The sequence below is a fragment of the Haliaeetus albicilla genome, chromosome 2 (assembly GCF_947461875.1).
Source record: "Haliaeetus albicilla chromosome 2, bHalAlb1.1, whole genome shotgun sequence".
NCBI lineage: Eukaryota > Metazoa > Chordata > Aves > Accipitriformes > Accipitridae > Haliaeetus > Haliaeetus albicilla.
Window position 1 is genome coordinate 17,548,545 of NC_091484.1, and position 19,804 is coordinate 17,568,348.

At 50.8% G+C, this 19,804-nt stretch overlaps 1 protein-coding gene across 1 annotated transcript; it reads right to left on the bottom strand.

Moving 5' to 3' along the window:
- Positions 1-302: 302 nt before the first annotated feature.
- On the bottom strand, positions 303-19,481 carry LOC138688252 (centrosome-associated protein CEP250-like). The gene is made up of 20 exons (XM_069799490.1): positions 19,284-19,481; positions 18,849-18,905; positions 18,194-18,262; positions 18,048-18,130; positions 17,310-17,475; positions 16,465-16,571; positions 15,196-15,423; positions 15,008-15,088; positions 13,977-14,121; positions 13,546-13,692; positions 13,122-13,352; positions 11,339-11,532; positions 8,968-9,095; positions 8,593-8,762; positions 8,006-8,081; positions 7,591-7,790; positions 4,418-6,841; positions 3,505-3,657; positions 2,964-3,107; positions 303-494 (listed from the first exon to the last, which is right to left on the bottom strand). Exons 1-20 carry the CDS (start codon positions 19,479-19,481, stop codon positions 303-305), a joined length of 5,193 nt encoding a protein of 1,730 aa, XP_069655591.1.
- Between the last annotated feature and the right edge of the window lie 323 nt (positions 19,482-19,804).

Below are 19,804 nucleotides of genomic sequence, written 5' to 3' on the forward strand. Positions count from 1 at the left end.
TAAAAAAGTGCAGTCCTGCAAAACCTCTTTTATTAAAACAAAATTTTAAACATCGCTGTCACTAGGCAATGCTTGCGAACGTAAACAGAACCAATGTACCCCCGTTGAAAAAGGGCAGTCCTGCAAAATCTCTTTTATTAAAACAAAAATTTTTTTAAATCCCTGTCGCTAGGAAATGCTTCCGAACGCAAACAGAACAGATGTACCCCCATTTCCCACAGCAAAACATAATACGTTTCCGGGAAGGGCACCAGACCGGAACGCCGTGATGCTGCAGCTGCTCCTCTACAGGAAAAGAAGGTTCAGAGAGGCTGACCCAGCTTCCGAGCCTCTGCTTCCAGAACAGCAGCTTTCGGCTCCCTGACCACAGCTGCTAAGGAGCGAGACAGCTCTTGGTGAAGGTCTGACAGCTCCTGGCTGGTCTTGGCACAGCGCTCGATATAGTCCTGCTTGTATTTTCGTTCTTGTGCCAGCTGCGTCTGCAGAAGGGACACCTGAAAGAGGCAAAAGGCCGAGCTCAGACAAGCCCACGCTCTTAGGACCATCCGTAGCTCCACAGATCCGGCCGTCAGGGAAGACGCACCCTCCAACTCCAGCCCTGACAAACATGTTGTCCTTGTGGAATGGGAACTAAGAGGTTGCCAGAGCCACCCTGAACTGAGCTCAGATTACCGGCAATTCCGAGTTTCTTTCTGGCATACCATTCACAAGGCACAACACCGAGACGTGACATGCATATTAAAGAGAGAGGTTTCTACAGGATTTTGTAACCCAACCCTTTTTTTCAAAGGAGAGATTTGGGCTGCTGCCACCTTAGTTCCACCTGCTTTCTCCTCAGCAGGAGGACTGCTGCTTACACAAGGTAGTGAAGAACCGTTCTGTTACGATCTACTTTAGAAACCCGACAGCTAGCACATGAAACGGGAGAAAACTCTCACTCTTCCTAACTTCAGAGCACAGCCCGGGGGGCAAAGGAGCCTTAAAGGACTGCTGAGGCCTTCAAAATCCTCAAACTCTTATTACTTCCTGGCAACAGCGGGTTGTGCCTGCTGGGCTTTTTGGTGGGAGAGACCCAGCTGCTCTCGCCTCCTGTCAGCATTGCAGGGCAGCGCAGCCACAGCAGCTCTGGCATGTTGCCCTCTGCCTGCTTTGGAGCGGAGGAGATGCCAGCACTGGGAGCAGCGCTCGGTGCTTTGCTGTTTCGGGGAGAACAGCTCAGGCCAGAGGTTCTCCTCTGTTTTCAAAGTGACATGTGCTTTGCCAAGGGCTCTGTCCCACGTGGGAATGCCATCCCCAACCTCGAGCTAGGAGTACGAAAATATTCTTTCTTGGCAAATGAACTCAAATAACAGAAGCAATTCCTAAAGGAGTTTTATGGCTTATGGAACCTGCTCCGTTCGAATTACGATACCAAGGTCTGCCAACGTAAAGCCAAACCAGACAAAAAGAGGGTCCCTAATCTGCTAAGCATCTCGAGCAGACTAGGTGGGAAACTCGGGCAGCCAGCTCCGGAAGGGGAACGCGAGGTGCCGAATTAGAAGCCGGTAGTGCGCACGGAAAGCAAGACGTCGGAGGGACTTCACAGCAGACGATACGCGTAGGCTAGGGAACACCACCCCTGAAGAGAGGGACAGCTCTGACCTTCTCTCTGAAATAATAAGGGCACCTTTCTGCAACGGGGCTTGGAAGCCTCCCACGCTTTGGTAGGTAACCCAGAGGTATGCGTGGGAGAAGTGGCCATCTGCTGCTAAGAGCATCTCCCAGGAAGGGGGAGATCACGTTCCAGTTCCGCTGTTTCCCAGACCCAGAGGAGTGCCCCAACTAGCCAGCTGAGGACGATTCTTTGAGCAGAGCACCTTCACTTTCCTGCCGAACTGCTGGAGCAGGTCCACAGTGCAGGCAGACACAACCGTCACAGGGGGAAGGGGGTTCAATCCGTTATCTGTAGCAACAGAACTTCAGGCGCTGAGGCTTCCTGGTGAAAACACCCTTAAGGTATAACTTGATGGCTTCAGCGGTACGCTCGGCTCACTTGCCAGAGCTGAGCACCGTGTACTTTACTCGCATAAATCTTACAGGCATTTTGCCCTGAACACCTGCGAAGATTCACCTCCTCAGGGAGACCAGGGCATACCAGACCCTTAAAAGCACGTGGAAGAGGAGCCTGGCGACTGCTGCTACTGCCAGTACCGCTGTCAAGGGATGGGATAGGGTTCAGGAGCTGGGACGTACATTCTTACGCTGATAAAACAAGCGTCCACGCTGCGCTTAGGTCTCCGACTCGGTCCGATACTGGGATCGTGATTAGCGCAGCATAGCAATAGGAGACTAACGGTTGCCCGAAGGCTGTAAGCTCTGGCGCTGCCTCAGATCCCTGGAGCTCTGATAGAGTGCAAGCTCTACCGTTAACGGAGTCAAGGGAAAATGGAAGCCGTCAACAAGATGAGTAAGACTCAAGGGGAACATCCTTAGAATCTTCTCCATATTCAGGCGAGTGCCAGTTCTCTGAATTTCCTCCAATCCCTCTCCCACCACGCCTGACCTCTAGGCAAGCCAGAGACTAGACCTAGGTGCATGATGTTGTTTGGCCATGGCCAACAGATGTGTCTGACTGACTGGGTATTTCCACTGCCTGGTGTACTCACTTCCCGACAGCCAAACAAAACTCGGGCTGTAGCATCGTGCAAAGCTGTGCCCCTCAGTACAGCCACGGCAGCTTTTGACGAGAGCTTTCCTACTCCTCACCTGGTTCTGCAACTCAGCTAATCGACGACTGCAGTGAGCGTGAGGCTCCTCCTGCGAAGAAAATGCAAGGATTTCCTTTTGGTCTCCAGTTTGGCCAGGGCCATGGTCTACGTTCCACTTCTCTTAGGTCTATACTGGGGGGATGCTGCCACTGGGATTTGCCACTGTTCCTCTGTATGGCCAGACCCTCCTCCCACCAAGGAAGATTCTGTTCTCACCTGTCTAGAAGCAGCCATCTTGTGCTGGTCAGACAGCAAAAATCCGCACGCATCTGGCAGCGACCGACCACTGTGATATCTCTTCAGTCTCCTCCGTTCACGTTCCACCTGCACGTTGGTGATAGGAGAAAGGGTCACAGAAACCTGCCACCAAACAAGGAGCAAAAGGAGCTCTGGACATCATGGCAAGGAGATTTCTGCTCTGCTCAGAGGCTGTTAACTGCCCCAGAGAATGCTGCGGGCAAAAAGCACTCGAAGTAGGCTATGGAAGAGAAAGAGCAAGAGGAAACAGTTCCTGACACAAGAGTGTCAAACGTGCGTGTATGGGGACACTGGGGCAAGAAGGGTGGGACCGGAGCGAATGCGCATTTGTGAAGGCAACGGGGTGCCAGAAGAGAGAGAAAATACAAAAGCGTGCGTCCACAGGGGGAAGTGGGAGAGGGAAGGAAACAAGCAGAGGACTCCAAAGTGCTGTCTGTGGAAATGTGCTGTGATCCAGAGGACCGTGAGGCTTTGCAGAGGCAGTGAAAGCCTGTTTTACCTGCTCGAGAGTCCTCCTGAGCTCAGCATTGAGTTGCTTCAGCTCCGCCTTCTCCAGTTCCAGCCTTGCAACTGCTCGCTGCAGACATTCCAGCTGCTGTGACAGGAGTCTCTTCTCCGAGAGCCACGATAGCTGCTCCCCTTCTGCAATAGCCTGCTGGATATACAGAGAGGAGTTTATGTGAGCTGGTGCCCCATAAAGGTTAGGAGGGACAGAATCGACAAGTCGGGGAGAGTGACCGGACTCGGGAATGGACAGTGCCAAGTCCCTTCTGCTCCTCCTGGTTGACGGGCCAAAACAACACACTCTCTTCCTAGGGGCCCTCCTCCCGATCGCCGTGGGGAAATCCACACAGATTTGCCTTCCGGCCTTTTGGACCGCAGCACAAGTACATCCTGAATGCGCAATGAAGCCCTTCACCTGATCAGGCAACGGTACGAATGCCGTTATTTTTAATACACTGGAAAAGCTGTACCTCCGAAATCGACATCTCTGAAAGCATCCTCTAAGCACCGTCAGCGTAGCTGCTGTGCAACCATCGTTACAAAATTCTGCTAAGGTCAGTCCCTTAGTTTGGTCAGCTGTGCCCCTTCCTTTCCGTGCCAAACCCCAACCACGACACGTTGGCTAAGCTTGCCTACACAGGAGAGAACCAGTTACCCATCCCCAACGTCTGGGCTTGGGGTAACTCTAACAGCAAGCTCCGTAGTTCTTTCAGTAGTTCGGGGGCTGACAGAAAACACTTCAGCAGGTGAATGCCTTGAGCTACGCAGACAGGCAAGCCTGCTGGCTACAACCGCAGTTTCTTTGGCCAAGCAGGTCATGTATTTATGGGACTATATATTCCCGTATCTTTATGGGCATCATCATTAGAATCCTTTATAGACTTTTTAGTTGACTGATGATCAGTCACACTGCCTACCTGATGATGAAACCGGTCCGTGTCCCTCTCCGAAACCATGCTCTGCAGGATGGCTATTTCTTCCCTCAGAGTCCCATTGGCCATTTCACTCTTGGTAAGGGCAAGAGTCAGTGCTTGTGCCTTCTCTTTCCATTTGACTTCTCTGCTCTCGGTCTGCTTCAAAATAGCAATCGTGCGCTCCAATTCTTCCCCATTGGCTTTCCGCTCATCCTCCAGTTGTTGCATTAGCTCCTTCTGTCTTTGCAAGGAACGGTCTCTCTCCTGGAGAACTCGCCGCTTCTCTGCTTCCTCTTCCTCCCATTTCTGGAGTTTCTGGATTTGTTTCTGCAGGGTCTCCCCGCCATCCTTCCATCGCAAAGCTGATGTTAATTGTTTCAAGAGCTCACTCTGCCTCCTAAGCTCTTGTTCTCTCTCTGTCAGAGTCTGCTCTAAGTACCCGACTCTGTCTCTGTGGTTCTCGATCTCCTCATCCTTCTTTGTCAGAGTCGGCTGAACATGCTGGAGATCTTCCCGAAGAGCTCTTACTTCCTCTTCTAACTCTTTTAGTTCACCTTCAGCCTTGGTCTCTTGCTCCTTCTCATGCAAGGCTTCTTCCAGGAGCTTCTCTTGCTCTCTGCCATGCCTAACCTCTTCATTCTTCTTGGTTAGCCTAGGCTGGAGATTCTGCAAGGTCTTCAGTTCTTCTTCTTGGCGCTGGAGTTTTTGCATGAGAGTTTCGTTGTCTTCATCTCTCTTCCTCACCGCTTGCTCAAGCAGATCCACTTGCTGCTGGCATGATGTTAGTGCTACTTTCGTGCTTTCTTCACGAAGCCGGAACATGTTCATTTGCTCTGTCTGCCTGAGGAACTCCAAATGGTTCTCCTTCAAGATTTGGCTCATTTTGTCTAGATCCTGCTCTAGACTCTTGGCCTGCTTGCCTTCTAACTCCTTCTGCTCTCGAAGCTCCTGGACGTGCTCTTGCAAAGACACTATCTCTTGATCTCTCGCTTCTAGAGAAGATTCAGCGTATTCTAGTTTTTGCTGTACGGCTTTGGTCTGCCTCGCTGCCTCCTCCTTTTGCTGTTGAAGCTTAGAGAGAGCTTCCTCCAGAACCTCTATCTTTTCCTCTCTTTCTTTCAGAGTCAGCTTTGTTGCTTGGAGGTTTGTTTGCTCAGCTTCACGCTTTTCCTCCTTTTCCTTCCACGCCTCACATTGCTTTCTAAGGGATAACATTTCTTGTTCTTTTTCCTTCAGTGCCACTTGAAGCTGCTGCAGAATTTCCTTCTGCTGTCCAGAGTCTTGCTCTTCTTTTTGGAAGGTCTCAATCAGTTCCTTCTGAGATTCAATCATTAAATCCTTTTCTTTCAGTATTGCTGTAGTGTACTCTAAGTCTCTGTGCAAGACATTCATCTGTTCTTCTGTTTTTTCCGCATAGCTCCTTGCCTGTTGCTTTTGGATGTCTAGGAGTCTGTCCTTTTCTTTTAAGGTTCCTAAGGTCTGCTCCAGTTGGTCACGGACAGTCCTTAACTGCATTTCCATGACTTCCTCAGCTTCCCGGATTTGCTGTTGTTGCGACTCAAGCTCTTGATCCTTTTCAGATAAAGAAAGGGTCATCTTTTCCAGTGTACCACGAAGCTCTTGCAGGTAGCCCTCTTGCTGTTCCTTGTACTGCTGCAAGAGTCGTAACTGATCCCTTTGAGAATCACACTCGCTCTCTCTGTCCTTAAGAACTGCCCTCAGGTGTCCAAGGCTCGCGTGCAGAGATTTCGCCTGTTCTCTCTCCATTTCCAGCGCTTGGATCTGCTGGGTCAGAGACAGAAGCTCCAAATTCTTCTCCTTCAAGTTTCCTTTCATATGATCAAGATCCACCTGCAGATTTCTCACTTGTGATGCACCGTCTCGTTCTAGAATCATTATTTTCCCCTCCTGGAATTGGATCTCCCGGTCTCTCTCCTCCAGCTCTTCGCTCATCTTGCTGACAGCAGTCCTCAGCATTTCTCGCTGCTTCTCCAGCTCCCGTATCTGTTCTTGCTGGGATTCAACCTCCTGTTTTTTCTCTGTTATGTCCTTGATAACCTCACTGAGAGTAGTTTCGTGCATTTCTTTCTGGTTCTCCAGCCTTCTCACCTGTTCCTGGTACAACTTCATTTCTCCCTCCCTCTCCGACAGGATGGCAGTCATACGAGTGAGACTCTCCTGCAAAGCTTTTCTCTGTGCTGCCTCTTTTTGGAGCATCTGGATTTTCTCCCGCTGCGTTTCCACTTCCTCGTTTTTGATTTTTAAGATAGACAATGTAGTCTGAAGTTCTTGTTCAAGGCAGCGATTCCTATCTGTTGCTGCATTTGCTCGGGTTTCGGAGGCTGTGACCGATTCCTGAAGAAGTTTCATCTCCCGTACCAGTTCTTCTTTAACGGCTCGCAGTCCGTCCCGTTCCTGCTGCAAAACAGTGACAAAGAGGTTCAATAATTCCACCCATGTATGTTTGCTTTTCGTACTAGATTTGAACTCCTGCTTCAGTGGCAGTCAGGGGCTGCCCCCTCCCTCCCTGCCTCTCGGGATGTTGTAAGACCTTTCCTGCGCCACCCTTTCGGTTGCGTCTTTCCCAGCTTACTCGGCCAGTCCCGTCTTCCTTTTTGCCCTTCTCCGAACCTCTTCCAGCTCAAGCGTGTTCTTTTGGGGAGGAGCTGCCAGAACTGCAGCCAGGATTTAAAGTCCAGACTAACCATGATTTAGGCAGTGGCACGATGATGTTCTCTCTGATAGGGAGGGAGGAAGGGAAGACAGAACAACCCCAACATGGGAGTTCCCGTTGTTGGGGTTGGGCGTTGGGGTTTTTTTTGGACCTCTACCGTGTAGAGTTTTCATGGTACCATCCTCTAGAACCCCACTGTGCCCTCTTGAAGGAGTAGCGGTCAGATCACAGACACAGTTACGGTGTTCATGTTCTCTTCAGGCTGCAACGCGCTTCCTGCCTTTCTCAAACCTACACTGTGGTAGCCTCTCGCATTCCAGGCCCTGTCCCTCACGGCACAAAGGTCTCATGGCTGCCAAGGCATCGCTCCTCTTTACAAAGGGGTATCGAAGAGACGCTTCCACCCAGACGGACAGTGTCCAGAGAAGCACTGCCAATAAGGAGCCCAGAAGAGTAAAAAAAACCACACAAATTCTCCTTTCACGGTCTCTACCTCTTGCTTGGCACTTTCCACTCTCGTCCGTTCCTCCTCTTGTTGAGCTTGCATGGCAGCAACTTTCTGCTTCATATCAAACAGCTTCTTCTCGTGCTCCCTTTCTGTCTCTGCCTTCTCCTTTTCCCACTGCTCCAGCATCTCCTGTAGCTCTGAATGGTGCCCTTCCCGCTCGCTTGCCTGATGAGGGGAGAAAAAGACTTCAGGAGGGAGTCCCAGCCAAGCTTCTCAAAAAAATGGGAAGCTTCATCCCTCCCACAAACCCCCACCTCGACAGCGCACAGTAGTGGCTTTGTGCCCTCCATAAATCATGTCCTATCAAGGAACTTAAAAGGAGGGTCAAGCTGGTGGAAGAAGAGGAGATGTTACCTTCCCCTCTCTGGCGGCTGCCTGTTTCCTAGCACCTCTCGCCTACGGGATTTCCCTCTAGTCTCAGAGTCTCTATTTTCAAAGCTCAACTCCATTCTCATCAAGGAGAAGATGCAGATGGACTGCAGGGTGAGAAAGAGGCCAGCACCCCGATGCCCTAGTCACAAGACGGGCCACGAACTCAAGTTCAAGCCCAGGAACGAGGGGCTGTTCCATCTGTTCTGTATGCTTTGAGCCCAAAGATAACACCTCTGTCAACCGTGAAAGGACAGAAAGAAAGGAACAAAGTTCCCACGACTGCAGTTGGCAGGAAAGTTAGGAGTCTACTTCATGGTAGACAGGAGTCTGGTAAGATCCTACCCCTTTACTGCCATGCCTTGGGTGGGGACCACCCAACCTTCTGCTCAACTCGTCTTAGGCCCACACGGAATCCGTGGCTTGCATTTACTGTCCCGGCATAGTCCTGTAGGTCTTCACGTGCTTTCAAGTGCGAGCTCTTGGCTCTGCTGCCTGGCCTAGCAACGCGTGGCCTATGACAGACGCTTGCTGCCATTTCACACGCTCAGGCTATTATTCTTCTAAAGCCAGCCCACAAAGCTTGCCTCAAGACTTCAGAAGCATATTGTTTCCTACCAGCTCTTGCAGGAGCTTGTTTATTTCCACTTCGTGATCCGTTTCCCGAAGTTTGAGGGTATCGTTATACTGCTCTTCTGCCCGCAAGAGCTGTTGCGCCATGTTTTCCCGTTCCTGCTTCATGAGAGATCTCTCTGCTTCCAGCTCACATTGAAGGCACTTCGCTTCCCCTGCAAACGTGACAAATGGCAAGATTCAGGGCCTACACAAACAGCGGTTCTGACTTCACTAACCGTAAGCCATTTGAATTTCAGTGTAGGAGGGATCTGTCCCCAGCTCCTTCACTCCTTAGAAGCACTGCAGACGGAGAGCTATTTTTATACCATCCTCCCTAGGCAGGGGGGTCACCAGAAACAAAGCACATGAGGCTCTCACCTTGTATCACCTCCTTGGCCTGCCTGACTGTCTGAAGTTGGATTTCAAGCTGACTCCTGGCGATCTCCAGCTGACATAAGCGCTGCTGAGCCTCAAGCAGGCTGGATTCCAGGGTCTCCCTCCCGGCCCTACAAGAGGCCAATACGGAGAGAAATGAGTTTCTTGCTCCTGACGCCCACAGGGAGTTAGTCCAGTAGGAGCTGGTTCAAGATCCCTACCCCTCAGTTCGGAAAATGGGTTGCATGGAAACTGGTATACAGAAGGCATATTTCTGCCATTTAAAAGAGCAATGCAGGCCCCTCCGAGGGAATGCCCAGGCTTTACTTATGACCTAGCGTAACACAGAAAGCCCAGCCGAGTTTGATCTCCATCGCCAAATCTTAAATTGCTATTGTCTGATCTATGACGCACGGGTAGCTGTGCTCACAAAGTCTGTGCCAGCAAGCAAAAGCCCAGCCTCTGCTCACAGCCCTTTGCTCATCGTCACTTCCAGGTTGCTCTGCAGGGGCGCAGAGTAAGAGCATCTCCCTGGCTGACTCGTGACTTTTTGATGCTGTTCGTAGTGTACGTACAGGGAGGTGATCTTCCAGACTCCCTATATTTCAAAGGGACTAAAGCAATACATCAGATGATACAGTAAAAGCTCATGCTTGTAAGCAGCATTTGTAAGAAATCTGAACTAGATTTTACCTGAACAAGGACTACCTGAAAGGAGAGACAGGTAGCCTTCAGTTTAAACTCTTGGAAGTTCGCGAGAAAAACTTGCTACTTTTCTCTAAGCGTTGCTAACTAAGCAGGCAGTAGCCCAAATGGCTTGCCGCTCTTTAAAATGGAAGTTGTAGTACTGCGGAGGCAAATTGTTACATCCATAGACTTCAACCAGCTGCTGCGTATGACACACAGGACTCTGCAACCAGGAGCTGAAGTTGCCTCCCTGATCTAACACGGCGTCCTGTGTGCCAGGTTCCTACCATACACAGCACTGCCTCACTAGAACAGGCGTGCAACCAGGATAACATCCTTCAGGGTAAAGGGGCACCCGAGTGGTACAACACTAAGACCCACAACAGTAGGATTTCACTGCTTTGATGGACGATGGAGGATGTATCTTCAAGAAGGAGAACAAGCACATATTTCTGACTACGCCAATGTCTGGCAGTCCAAAGTAAATATGCTCCATTTTAAGGATAAATCAAAGTCAGTCTCTAAAACAGAACAGAGAAGATAAGAGTCCAAAACTGTGACGACAACAACAGGCTCTTGAGAACAACATCTGGCAAGAATAGTTGCTGCAGCCCAATAATTGACAGAACATAATTCAGCTGGATCAACTAAGAGGAGCTGGAGCTCAGAAGCAGCAGCAGCTCTCAAGAAACAGACTGAGTCTAAATGGTGTTTATCAGCCTTGCTAACAACATACTCTGGAGTGGTAAGGCGTCAAAGTCAAGAAGCGTGACAAACAATCTCGCATTTGTACAGCTCTGCAAGGTCAGGAGTCTTCTAAAAAAGACCTGAGAGGAGGACAAACATCTCCATACGTTGGGTAGTTTGGGGTTGGTTTTTTTTTTTAAAAGCAGAACTTGTCACACGTGATCTTAGAAACCTGATCCAGCAGAAGGACAAAATCTTGTTCCTGCCCTGCATAAACTCCTCCATGATGTCTATCTCAAAACAGCACGTGGTAGGGAGTACCGGACCCACACATCAATGATGGGCAACAATTCCCGCAGACTGGCGAGCATTCAAAAGAGGCTTCCCTGCTGCTGGTGTAACCAACTCTAGGTCCTGCACCACAGGTAACAAGAGTTAGACTAGAAACAGTAGGCCCTCAAGATTTTCAGCACGAGCCTCTAGCTTCACCCTAAATGGCAGTGTCCTACTCGCAATGTCCGTACGTAATAGACTTGAATTCTGAAGATCCCCTGTCAAACTACTTGATAAGGAACGATCCAAGTTCAAACGCGCAGAACGAGAAACCGAAACCAGAGAGAAGCTTTGGGTTTCAGTAAACATCTGCATGGTTTAATTACTACTCAATGCAGAGCCAAGGTACCAGATACTGAGGAATTACGCTGGCTTGCTTTGGACTTCACACAGGAACGTGCAAGGGGGCATAAACATGAGCCCCAGGCTCAGGAGAGCTTTGTTAGCTTTAGCTGTCAGAAAAATAACATTCAAACCATGCTGTACTGGTTTGGGTTTTTGGTTTGGTGTTTTTTTTTTTTCTCGAGATTCCTCCATTTTCTGTCCATGGAAGGTGAAAATAGCTGAAAAGCATACAGGATGCAATGAACCCTCGTGTCATGATTATCACCTCTATAATTACAGACATTAAATAATCTCCTGCCTAGGGTCTCCCCCCTGCCTTTACCTGGCCTCTGCCAGCTGCTCTGCAAGGCCTCGTCTGTCCCGCTCCGTGGCTGCCAGTCGCACCTCTAAGGCAGCCTTCTCGTGCGCCAGCAATTCCTTCTCTTTGGATACGTTGGCCAGTGCTTGTCCTTGGCGAGAGGACTCCTGCCGCAACTGCTCCAGACCACTGCTAGCTGACTCTTGCTGGCGGTGAACCTGAAAGCGGGACAAAATACAGTTAGAGTCCCTTCTCTGGAGTTCTGTGCAGAGCCAGCCAGCGCCACTTCTGAATCAGCTAGAGGAGAAAGAGCTCCGGTACTCTGGCCTGAAAGTTTAAGAGCATCTGCTTCGTGCCGCCCTAACACCCTGGGCTGCCAAAAGGCACTAGGGCTGTTAACCTGAAAGCGATGTGTAAGGCCCTGCTGGGTTGCCTGGGACCAGACGGCCCCTTCAGGACAAACGTACACACCCAGACCACATCTTTTCACGCAAAAATACCACATCTTCCACAACTGCCACCTTGCAAACTAAAATTCTATCAGAATCTATTCCAGTGCTGGGAATTTTCAGGAACCGTTGAGCAAGAGCAACTTTGCTTGCCGAACAAAGTGGAAATACACATGGTTTCTCCTTCTAGAAGAAGAAAAACCAACATCAAAGCGTCACCTTGTCGCAGAACACCACCACACACCTACTTCAGTGTGTACGGCAGTTGGATGCAATGAGGTGATCCTTGGCAGGGAAACAGTCCTTGTGGTGAGCAGTGTCATTTAGTGATTTACGGAAGTCCGGCTGGTGTGGCCAAAGAGATGGTAGACTCTACTTGGACAGTAGTTCGTGTCAACAATACTGTCTACTTGTCTTACACAAACAAGTTGCCCAATAGACCTTGCTGGCATTCAAGCCTGAAGACTAACCGTGATTTTTCAGCTTGCTTCTGCAGTGATGCCAATACACCTCTGATGGGTATTTGCCAAACAGACCACGTACTCCAAAACTAAGACTGTCTAACAGGGAACAGACCTTCAGAAACAAACAATTCTCCTCTCAAAGTTACCCCATAAGACCTAAGATTGTACATTATGAAACCGACACTGAAATGATGGCAAACTCCCTAGTCTCCTCCAGCGATGCAATTCTCCCAAGCTCTTTTTCCACTCTACCAAAACCAGTTAGTCCAGAGTAAACAGTCTTCTGTGACCACCTCTTTCTCAGCTTCTCCCTCAAAGCCTAACGAGGATCTAGCAATTCAAAGCAGCATGTAGGTCGTAAAATACAGTTTCAACAATTTCAGGGTGCCATTCCCGTTCTTAGCAGTACAAGACAGCAGACACTGACTCGCCGCTTTGTCCCGCCCTCTAGGCCCCAACAAGCCGAGCCTGGAAAGTTGCAGACTTCACAACAAAAAGCATAAATAGAAACATGCAGCCCCGGGGGTTTTTGGCCTCAGAAAATGGGTGAAGAGCTACCCTGTTTGCTTCTTTCGACGCATGTGAGAGTAGTAGCCTCACGCAGATTCGTGGGCAAGGCAAATCACCTCTCTGCAGCTTATCAAAAGCCAAAAAAGAGGCCAACACAGACAGGTGGATTAAAGGAATCTGTAGAAGCAGAGGACGACCCAGAGAATTGCACAACAGCTCTGCAAGCCATCAACACGCTTCCAGAAGGAAGTAAACAACGCCGCCTGACCCCCAGCGCTACCAAGTGTCTCCTTGACAAAAAACACTGCAGAATCCAACAGATACAGCTTCACTGAGCCAAGCAGCCAAAAGCCCACCCAGAAAGCACCAGGTTTTTGGTCTCACCTCAATGAGTTTCTCTTGGGTTTCTGCCTTCTCCTCTGCCAGCATCCTCAGCTCTGCCTGCAGCCCCTCCTGTTGCTCCTCTGCTTTCTTCAGCAGCTGCTCCAGGTGGGCTTTCTCTGCGCTCAGCGCCTCATTTGTTCTTTCACACAAGTTCAGCTTCTCCTGGCCAGAGATCTTTGCTCTCTCCATCTCGTCCACTTTGCCTGACAGAACGTCATGCTCTTGCTCCAGCTACAATCGCAGAAGCACAGAGGAAATAAAATAACAGTAAGATTTACTCTGTAGGAGCTTTGGCTTGGACAGAGAAAAGAGCAACGTTTCCATATTCAGACAGTCATACTGTCCGAAGGCAAGAAGCCTGAGAAGCAGCAGCAGCAGCAGCTGGAGACAAACACCTGGCAAGATCTTTGACAACTCTGCTCACCTGCAACACAAGTTTGTTCAGCTGCACCTTATCCAACGCAAGAGCTTCATTGATACTGCTCACGTTCGCTGCTGCAACGTGTAGATCGGCTATTTCAGCAGTCAGCTTATTCTGAGCCCCTGTCAACTCTGCTACTGACTGCTCTGCCTGAAGAGACAAAAGAACAACATGACAACAAAGACAGGAAAATCCCTGACCTCAAGCAGCAACTCCAGATCCCCTGTTGTGTCTCTGACACACTCCCAGTTCAGCGTTCCCAACAAGCACGTGGGCACTAACGACACCGCAGAGCCTCTGTGGTCCGATCGCCATTTTCCAAGAAGGACAACAACATTGTCCCTGTCTTCTACTGCCAGAAACAGCATCTGTGGTGGTCTTGCTATCACAACTGCCTCTCCCACAAGTGCTGCCTCGGAATAAGGTGACCATACCTTTTCCAGTGCCACGGTAAGCTCGTGTTTCTCTTGCTTCAGCAGATCCCTCTGAAGGTGCGATTCCTCCAGCATCTCTCTTGCGACTACCAACTCGCTCTGCAATAATGAGTGTTCTCCTTCAAGTGCAGCTAAGTCCTTCAGTCTATCAGAAGGGGAAAGACAAACAAGTTTTTTAACGTAAAAAACATTCTCATTTCCAAAACCACGAGTATAGAATCATAGAATCATTTAGGTTGGAAAAGACCTTTGAGATCATCGAGTCCAACCGTAAACCTAACGCTGCCAAGTCCACCACTAAACCGCGTCCCTAAGCACCACACTCTACACGTCTTCGCAATACCTCCAGGGATGGTGGCTCAACCACTTCCCCGGGCAGCCTGTCCCAATGCTTGACAACCCTTTCGGTGAAGAAATTTTTCCTAATATCCAATCTAAGCCTCCCCTGGCACAACTTGAGGCCGTTTCCTCTCGTCCTATCACTTGTTACTCGGGAAAAGAGACCGACACCCACCTCGCTACAACCGCCTTTCAGGTAGCTAACAGCTTCCCGCCTGTTAGTTCTCCCTCTCCTCTTTCGTACGTTGGACACAAGACTTTCCAAAGTTCTTCTTTGGGTAAGACAGACTTTTAAAAAGTCCACCTTAATAGTCCCACAATTACTTTTGCCTTCAGCAGTGAACTGATGAAAGAGCTGGCAATCTGTCTGGGGAGATGTGTACGAATTTCCCAAACTAATAATCACAGGATCACAGGATGATTCAGGTTAGTATGTGTGATGTTGCAAAATGGCACTCCTTGCCCCAAAGGCCTTCTGCGCTCAGTCTAGCGTGGAAACGGCAGTACGGAGGGGCTACATTGCATATGATGGTCCTGTGCAAATTCCTCCCAACTCCTTTAGCACAGCCCTGGGTAGCAAAAGGGCTGTACAAGAGACACAGCTCTCTTTACGCTGGTCTCCATTTCTCACCAAGAATCAGTTAACAGCAAAAACACTGTAATACGCCATCTCTTTTCCAGTCCTGCCTTACTCACAAGAGCTTCTGTCTGTCAGACGGTTTTTTCTGTCCGTTCTGTTGAAGGCAATAGTTTGACTAGGGACAGGAACAAGGCTGTGCAGAATGGGTGCGTTTTAAACGTGAACACAGCCCATCCTATGAATCCAACGAGCACCCACAGAAGATAACGCTGCTAACAGCAAAGTTTAAAACACATTCACCTGTCCTGAAGCTCCTTCTTCTCCGGGTCCCCTTCGACTTGTAAGTGCATCACCTCCCAAGTCTTCCGGCTTATTTCCTCTTCCGCTTGCTGCTGTGCCTGATCCTCGAGGACAGGTCTACCCAGCGTAACGGGTTCCCAGGGCCGTACGCCACAGTTTAGGCGGGAGCAGTTTACAAGTATAGATCCAGAAAGCCTCATTTGCTCTGCCTTCAGCTCTGACAAATCTCTGAAAAAGAATCAAGAAAGAGGTAATGTTCACACCACCACCTTTATCAGCTGACTCGCTTCCGAAGCACGTAATTGCGCAACAGTAAAAGCCGGCAGGAAAGACGACATCTTCGCTGGGGACGAATCATTCCTCTGACACTTTGGGATCAGGACACATCTTGACCCTTGGGCAATGGGTCTATTTGACGGTTGAGGAATGAATCTGTTTTCTCCCCAGAGATAAGAGGAAATGTATGGAACAGCCAGAAGGCTTCGAGAATTAACTAGCGGGTCAGGCGTACTCTACGCATTAAGGAAAGCTTATCACCAAATAAGGTAAATGGCTGACGGTAACCCAGAGTTTGAAATTGCATGCTGACACCAGAAGAATTTACTGTTAGGCTACGCTATTCTTCTCTGCACAGAAGGCACCTGTGAGAAAGGAACCTCAGAGAGCCCAAGAACAAGAAAACAATCATAAAAGGGAGGGATCAAACTAAGCAACATCAACTGGAGAAATGTAATAGCAGGGTAGAGAAGCTATTCTTTCTCTCAACAGTGTTGGTACAGGAATAAGCGGATGCAAACTGACCACGATAAACGTAAGCTGGAAATGAGAAGGAAAAAATAAATATATACATATTCACGAATGATCTTTCCATCAGGAGCAGTGGGAAAGGAAAGCCAGTGAGATTTAAGGCAAACTCTATAAAAGGGGACCGCTCCACATGCTGCATGCATAGCTTTGGTGAGTCTCTCCCAACTCGTCCACATATGCCTGTGTCTGTGTTAATATGCCCAAACATCACCATAGCCAAGTTCACCTGTTCAGGGCCCCTGCATTGCTTATAGCCTGAGCCCCTCAGCTTTACCTGAAAACCAGCATCAAACAAAATGATTCTGAATATAGCCTAAGGCATGCTTAAGGCCATCGCTTCAGACTGCCAAAGGAGAAATGGTATCTTTAGCCGCAGCTAGCGTAACATCAAGGCTCAAAAAGCAGCTGTGAAGGGAAGCTGTGTTTTTTCTGCAACGAGATCTAGCCTTCACTTCTACTCACCGGTCAGTGGCAGTCTTCATTTCCAGGAAATGACAGCGGAAGGTTACCACCTGACGCCACAGGCTGAGTAGACGGCTGCGTTCACCCCTTAGGTAGCTGTCATAAAGCTAAACAGGCAAAGACAAAAAGAAATGCCAATTCAGCCTTCGCTGTCACTGTACAAGCCTTTCAGAGAGGGGAGGGTACACAACCGTCATCACCGGGTCTCCTTTAAGAACTATTCCAATCGGGGGGGGGGGCATCAAGGACTGAAGAGCCACCACAGAGGCATCCTCAGTAGACCTGCCACCTGACTGCAAAGAAGGGAACATCCACACTTCCCCTGCAGGCGCGGGTATCAACAAAGCAAACTGATCGCGATTCATCATCTCGCCTTGCAGAGGTGTCTAACAGGCTCGGTGGAGGAAGACAAAAACAAGCCCCTCCGAGACCAGTGTCAGATTTGCTTGCAACAGCCTATTGGTAAGGGAGGCCTGTGCTGTTCTTCTGTTGGCTACCCTGAATCCGAAAACACACTGACCTCTCTTCGGTCTCCACTGCTGCAGACAGAGATTTAGGAACTATTAAAAAACAGACGAGCGTTCATGGGTCACTGCCCTACAGTGCCCAGCAACAGCAAGCATTTGCCTTTGAGAACGAGCAGTACGGTCACAGCACGCGGGCATCTCCCATCACCACAATTTGCTGACACTCCTCCATCTCACACCCCTGTCTTCTGCTCATAAACACCAAGACAGCCTCAACGGTGCCACGACTTTCACACAGCAAGCTCTCCAGGCCAGAAATAAAACCCATTCTCATTCCACCCCGGCATCGCGTCTGACATTCCCGTCGCCCATCCTTACCTCACGTTCACCGCGCCACTCGCTCTCCTTCAATTCCAGCTCCTCCCGGGCCCTCATCCAATCCACCGTCAGTTTTCCAACATCTTCTTTAAGGGCTGAATTAACCTCATTCGCTTCCTCGAGGTGTTCCTGCAGGAGAGTGTTCACTTCTGCCAGATTCTCACACCTTGGAAAGGGAGAAACAGCAATGAGGTCACTGAACAACTGCTATCCACAAGCAGCGCCTCCGTGATTTCCCAACTCCCTCAACACTGACTTTGTTGTCAAACCGAGAGGCAGTAAAAGTGCTTTCTAGGATTAACTAAGATCTCTCTGTGATGGCATACTCATTTGCTTCTCCTTGCTTTAAGCCTTCTACTTCCACCTACAATTTCGGTTTCCCCTTCTACTTTGATGATGCCCACAGTTCACGTCTTGCCTCCCCTTCGTGCTGTCTGATCACTGGACGCATCACCTTTCTCTAGCACTCTCCTGACCCGCTCACCTACTGAACCACAGAATAATTTAGGCTGGAAAGGGACCTTTGGAAGTCACCCGGAATAACCCCCCGCTCAAAACAGAGCCATTCAGCACACAACACTATTACTGCACCACAGAAAACAGACTGTGGACCTCTCTCCTTTCAAAGCAGCTTGCCCAACTGCTCCCCTTGGGGAGACCAGGGAGCACTGACAGGTTTTCCCTCACTTCCACGAGCATCCAGGATACCAGGTATGAGGGAACGCTTCTTCCTTGTACCTTTGCTGCTCCTCTTCCACCTGAAGCAGTGCTTTCTCCAGGCTCTGGTCTTCTGTGGCTTCCCACCTGCCTGGAAGGGGTCCCTTCAGAAGAAAGGAAAAGTTTAGTCAAATTCTTGTCTTCCCTTCACTGCTGTGAGCATCCACCGCTTTCCGCTCCATTCGCTTGGGTAGCTCAGGAGCTCGTGGCTTCTTCCAGGCGTAACAGTGTCGTGACTATGGAGAGCAAGGGAGGGGAAGGGTGGTGCTCAATGCGAGTAGCTCTCCTCAGTCCCCCACTGTGGCACTCTCGCAGCTAGGTCTCCTTAGCTCACAACCGTGAGCGCTCACTTCGACTTGAAGCCTGGGAATGCTCTCCTACTCTCCTACCCTTTGTTCTTCCTAGGTTTACTTTAGCCGTGAAGCAGAAAGAAAAGCACATAGCCGTATGTTGAACGCCAGCATTCTTGCCTTCCAAAATGCCACGTTTCAACCCGTTCTTTTTCAGAGGCGGCCATATAACCTAACAGGCAGTGTAGCCCTCTCCTGAGCCCTAGGACAAAATGTTACGCCAGCAATAAAGCACCCTTTCTCAAAACTAAAATCCCCCTTCACAGGGTTTCCTGCACCCGCATTTCTGGGACCACTGGCTCCTCTAAGAATGGCAACTGGACAAAACACTCGCAGGCAAACTTACAGCGCTTCTTTAAACCCTCAGGCAGCAAAATCTTGCTTCCCTCTGCCATTGCTTTGGGGAGCTTGCTTTGGCCCGCCTTAACAAACGCCACCTACACGGTCTTTAGTTGGCAACCTGCACACTCACCCCTCCTGCTGCCAGCTGCTGCTCCAACTCTCGACACCGAGTCCGGTACTGCAGTACCTGGACGGAGACATAGAATGAAGATGAGCGAATGCAGCTTGTAACAGGCTCGGCTCCTCCTGCATTAGCTTTTCTCCAAGTCTTTACAGCCCAAGCACAGTACGTTTCACAGCGCTGCCGATGTGCCGATGCCGCCAACAAGAAGTCGTTACGATACAGGGAAGCTTCACTTTATCTCGTACGGAAGAAACTGAGACGGGGCTTCTTTTACGCGTACTGCCACCTGCTCATCCTAAGAGCTGCCTGCCTCGGCCCGGGGCCGCCCCAAACCACCCCCGCCGGCTCGGCTCCTGCCTCTGGGACGGCCCCCTGCTAACGTGGCCCAACAAAGGCGCCTGCGAGCCGGGCATCTTTATTTCAGCACGGACAAGCCCTCACGAGAGGCTCGGCAGGGTGACAGCGGCAGGGCCAGGCGCCCAGCGGGCCGGGCCGGGCCGGGCCGGGCCGGGCCGGGCGGAGGAGGGCGGCTCCCGGGGCCTCCCCCGAGCTGCGGGCTCGGCGCCGTCCCGCCCGCGGCAGCGCCGGGGAACGCCCCGGGGAGGGCCCCGCTGGGGCCGCGCCTTCGCCCCCCGACATCGCCGCCGCCGCCGCCGAGGCCCCTCTCAGCGCTGCGCGGGCGGCCCGGGCACCCCGGCCCCGCCACCGCGGCCCGTCCCCGGGCAGCTCCCCGCCGGGCCGGCGCCCCCGCTCCTCACCTTCGCCTGCAGCTTCCGCACCAGCACCGCTTGCCGGTGCTGCGCCTCCTCCGAGCTCTGCAGCCGGCGCCGCACGGAGGCCTGGCTCCGCGCCGCCATGCCCCCGCTCTCCAGCCGGGCTCCGCCGCCTGACGGGCCCCGCGGCGGGGGCTGCTCCGCGGCCTGCCCCGGCGGACCGCGCTCAGGCGCCTGCCGCGGCGGGCG

Bases quoted from the DNA above. Each gene is read 5' to 3' on its own strand.
- LOC138688252 (XM_069799490.1), bottom strand. From the start codon at position 19,481: ATGTCGGGGGGCGAAGGCGCGGCCCCAGCGGGGCCCTCCCCGGGGCGT. The intron at 8,763-8,967 runs GTGAGAGCCTCA...TCACGTTTGCAG, and splicing joins GGCCAAGGAGGTGATACAAG to GGGAAGCGAAGTGCCTTCAA. The intron at 3,658-4,417 runs GTGACTGATCAT...TATATCCAGCAG, and splicing joins TTCATCATCAGGTAGGCAGT to GCTATTGCAGAAGGGGAGCA.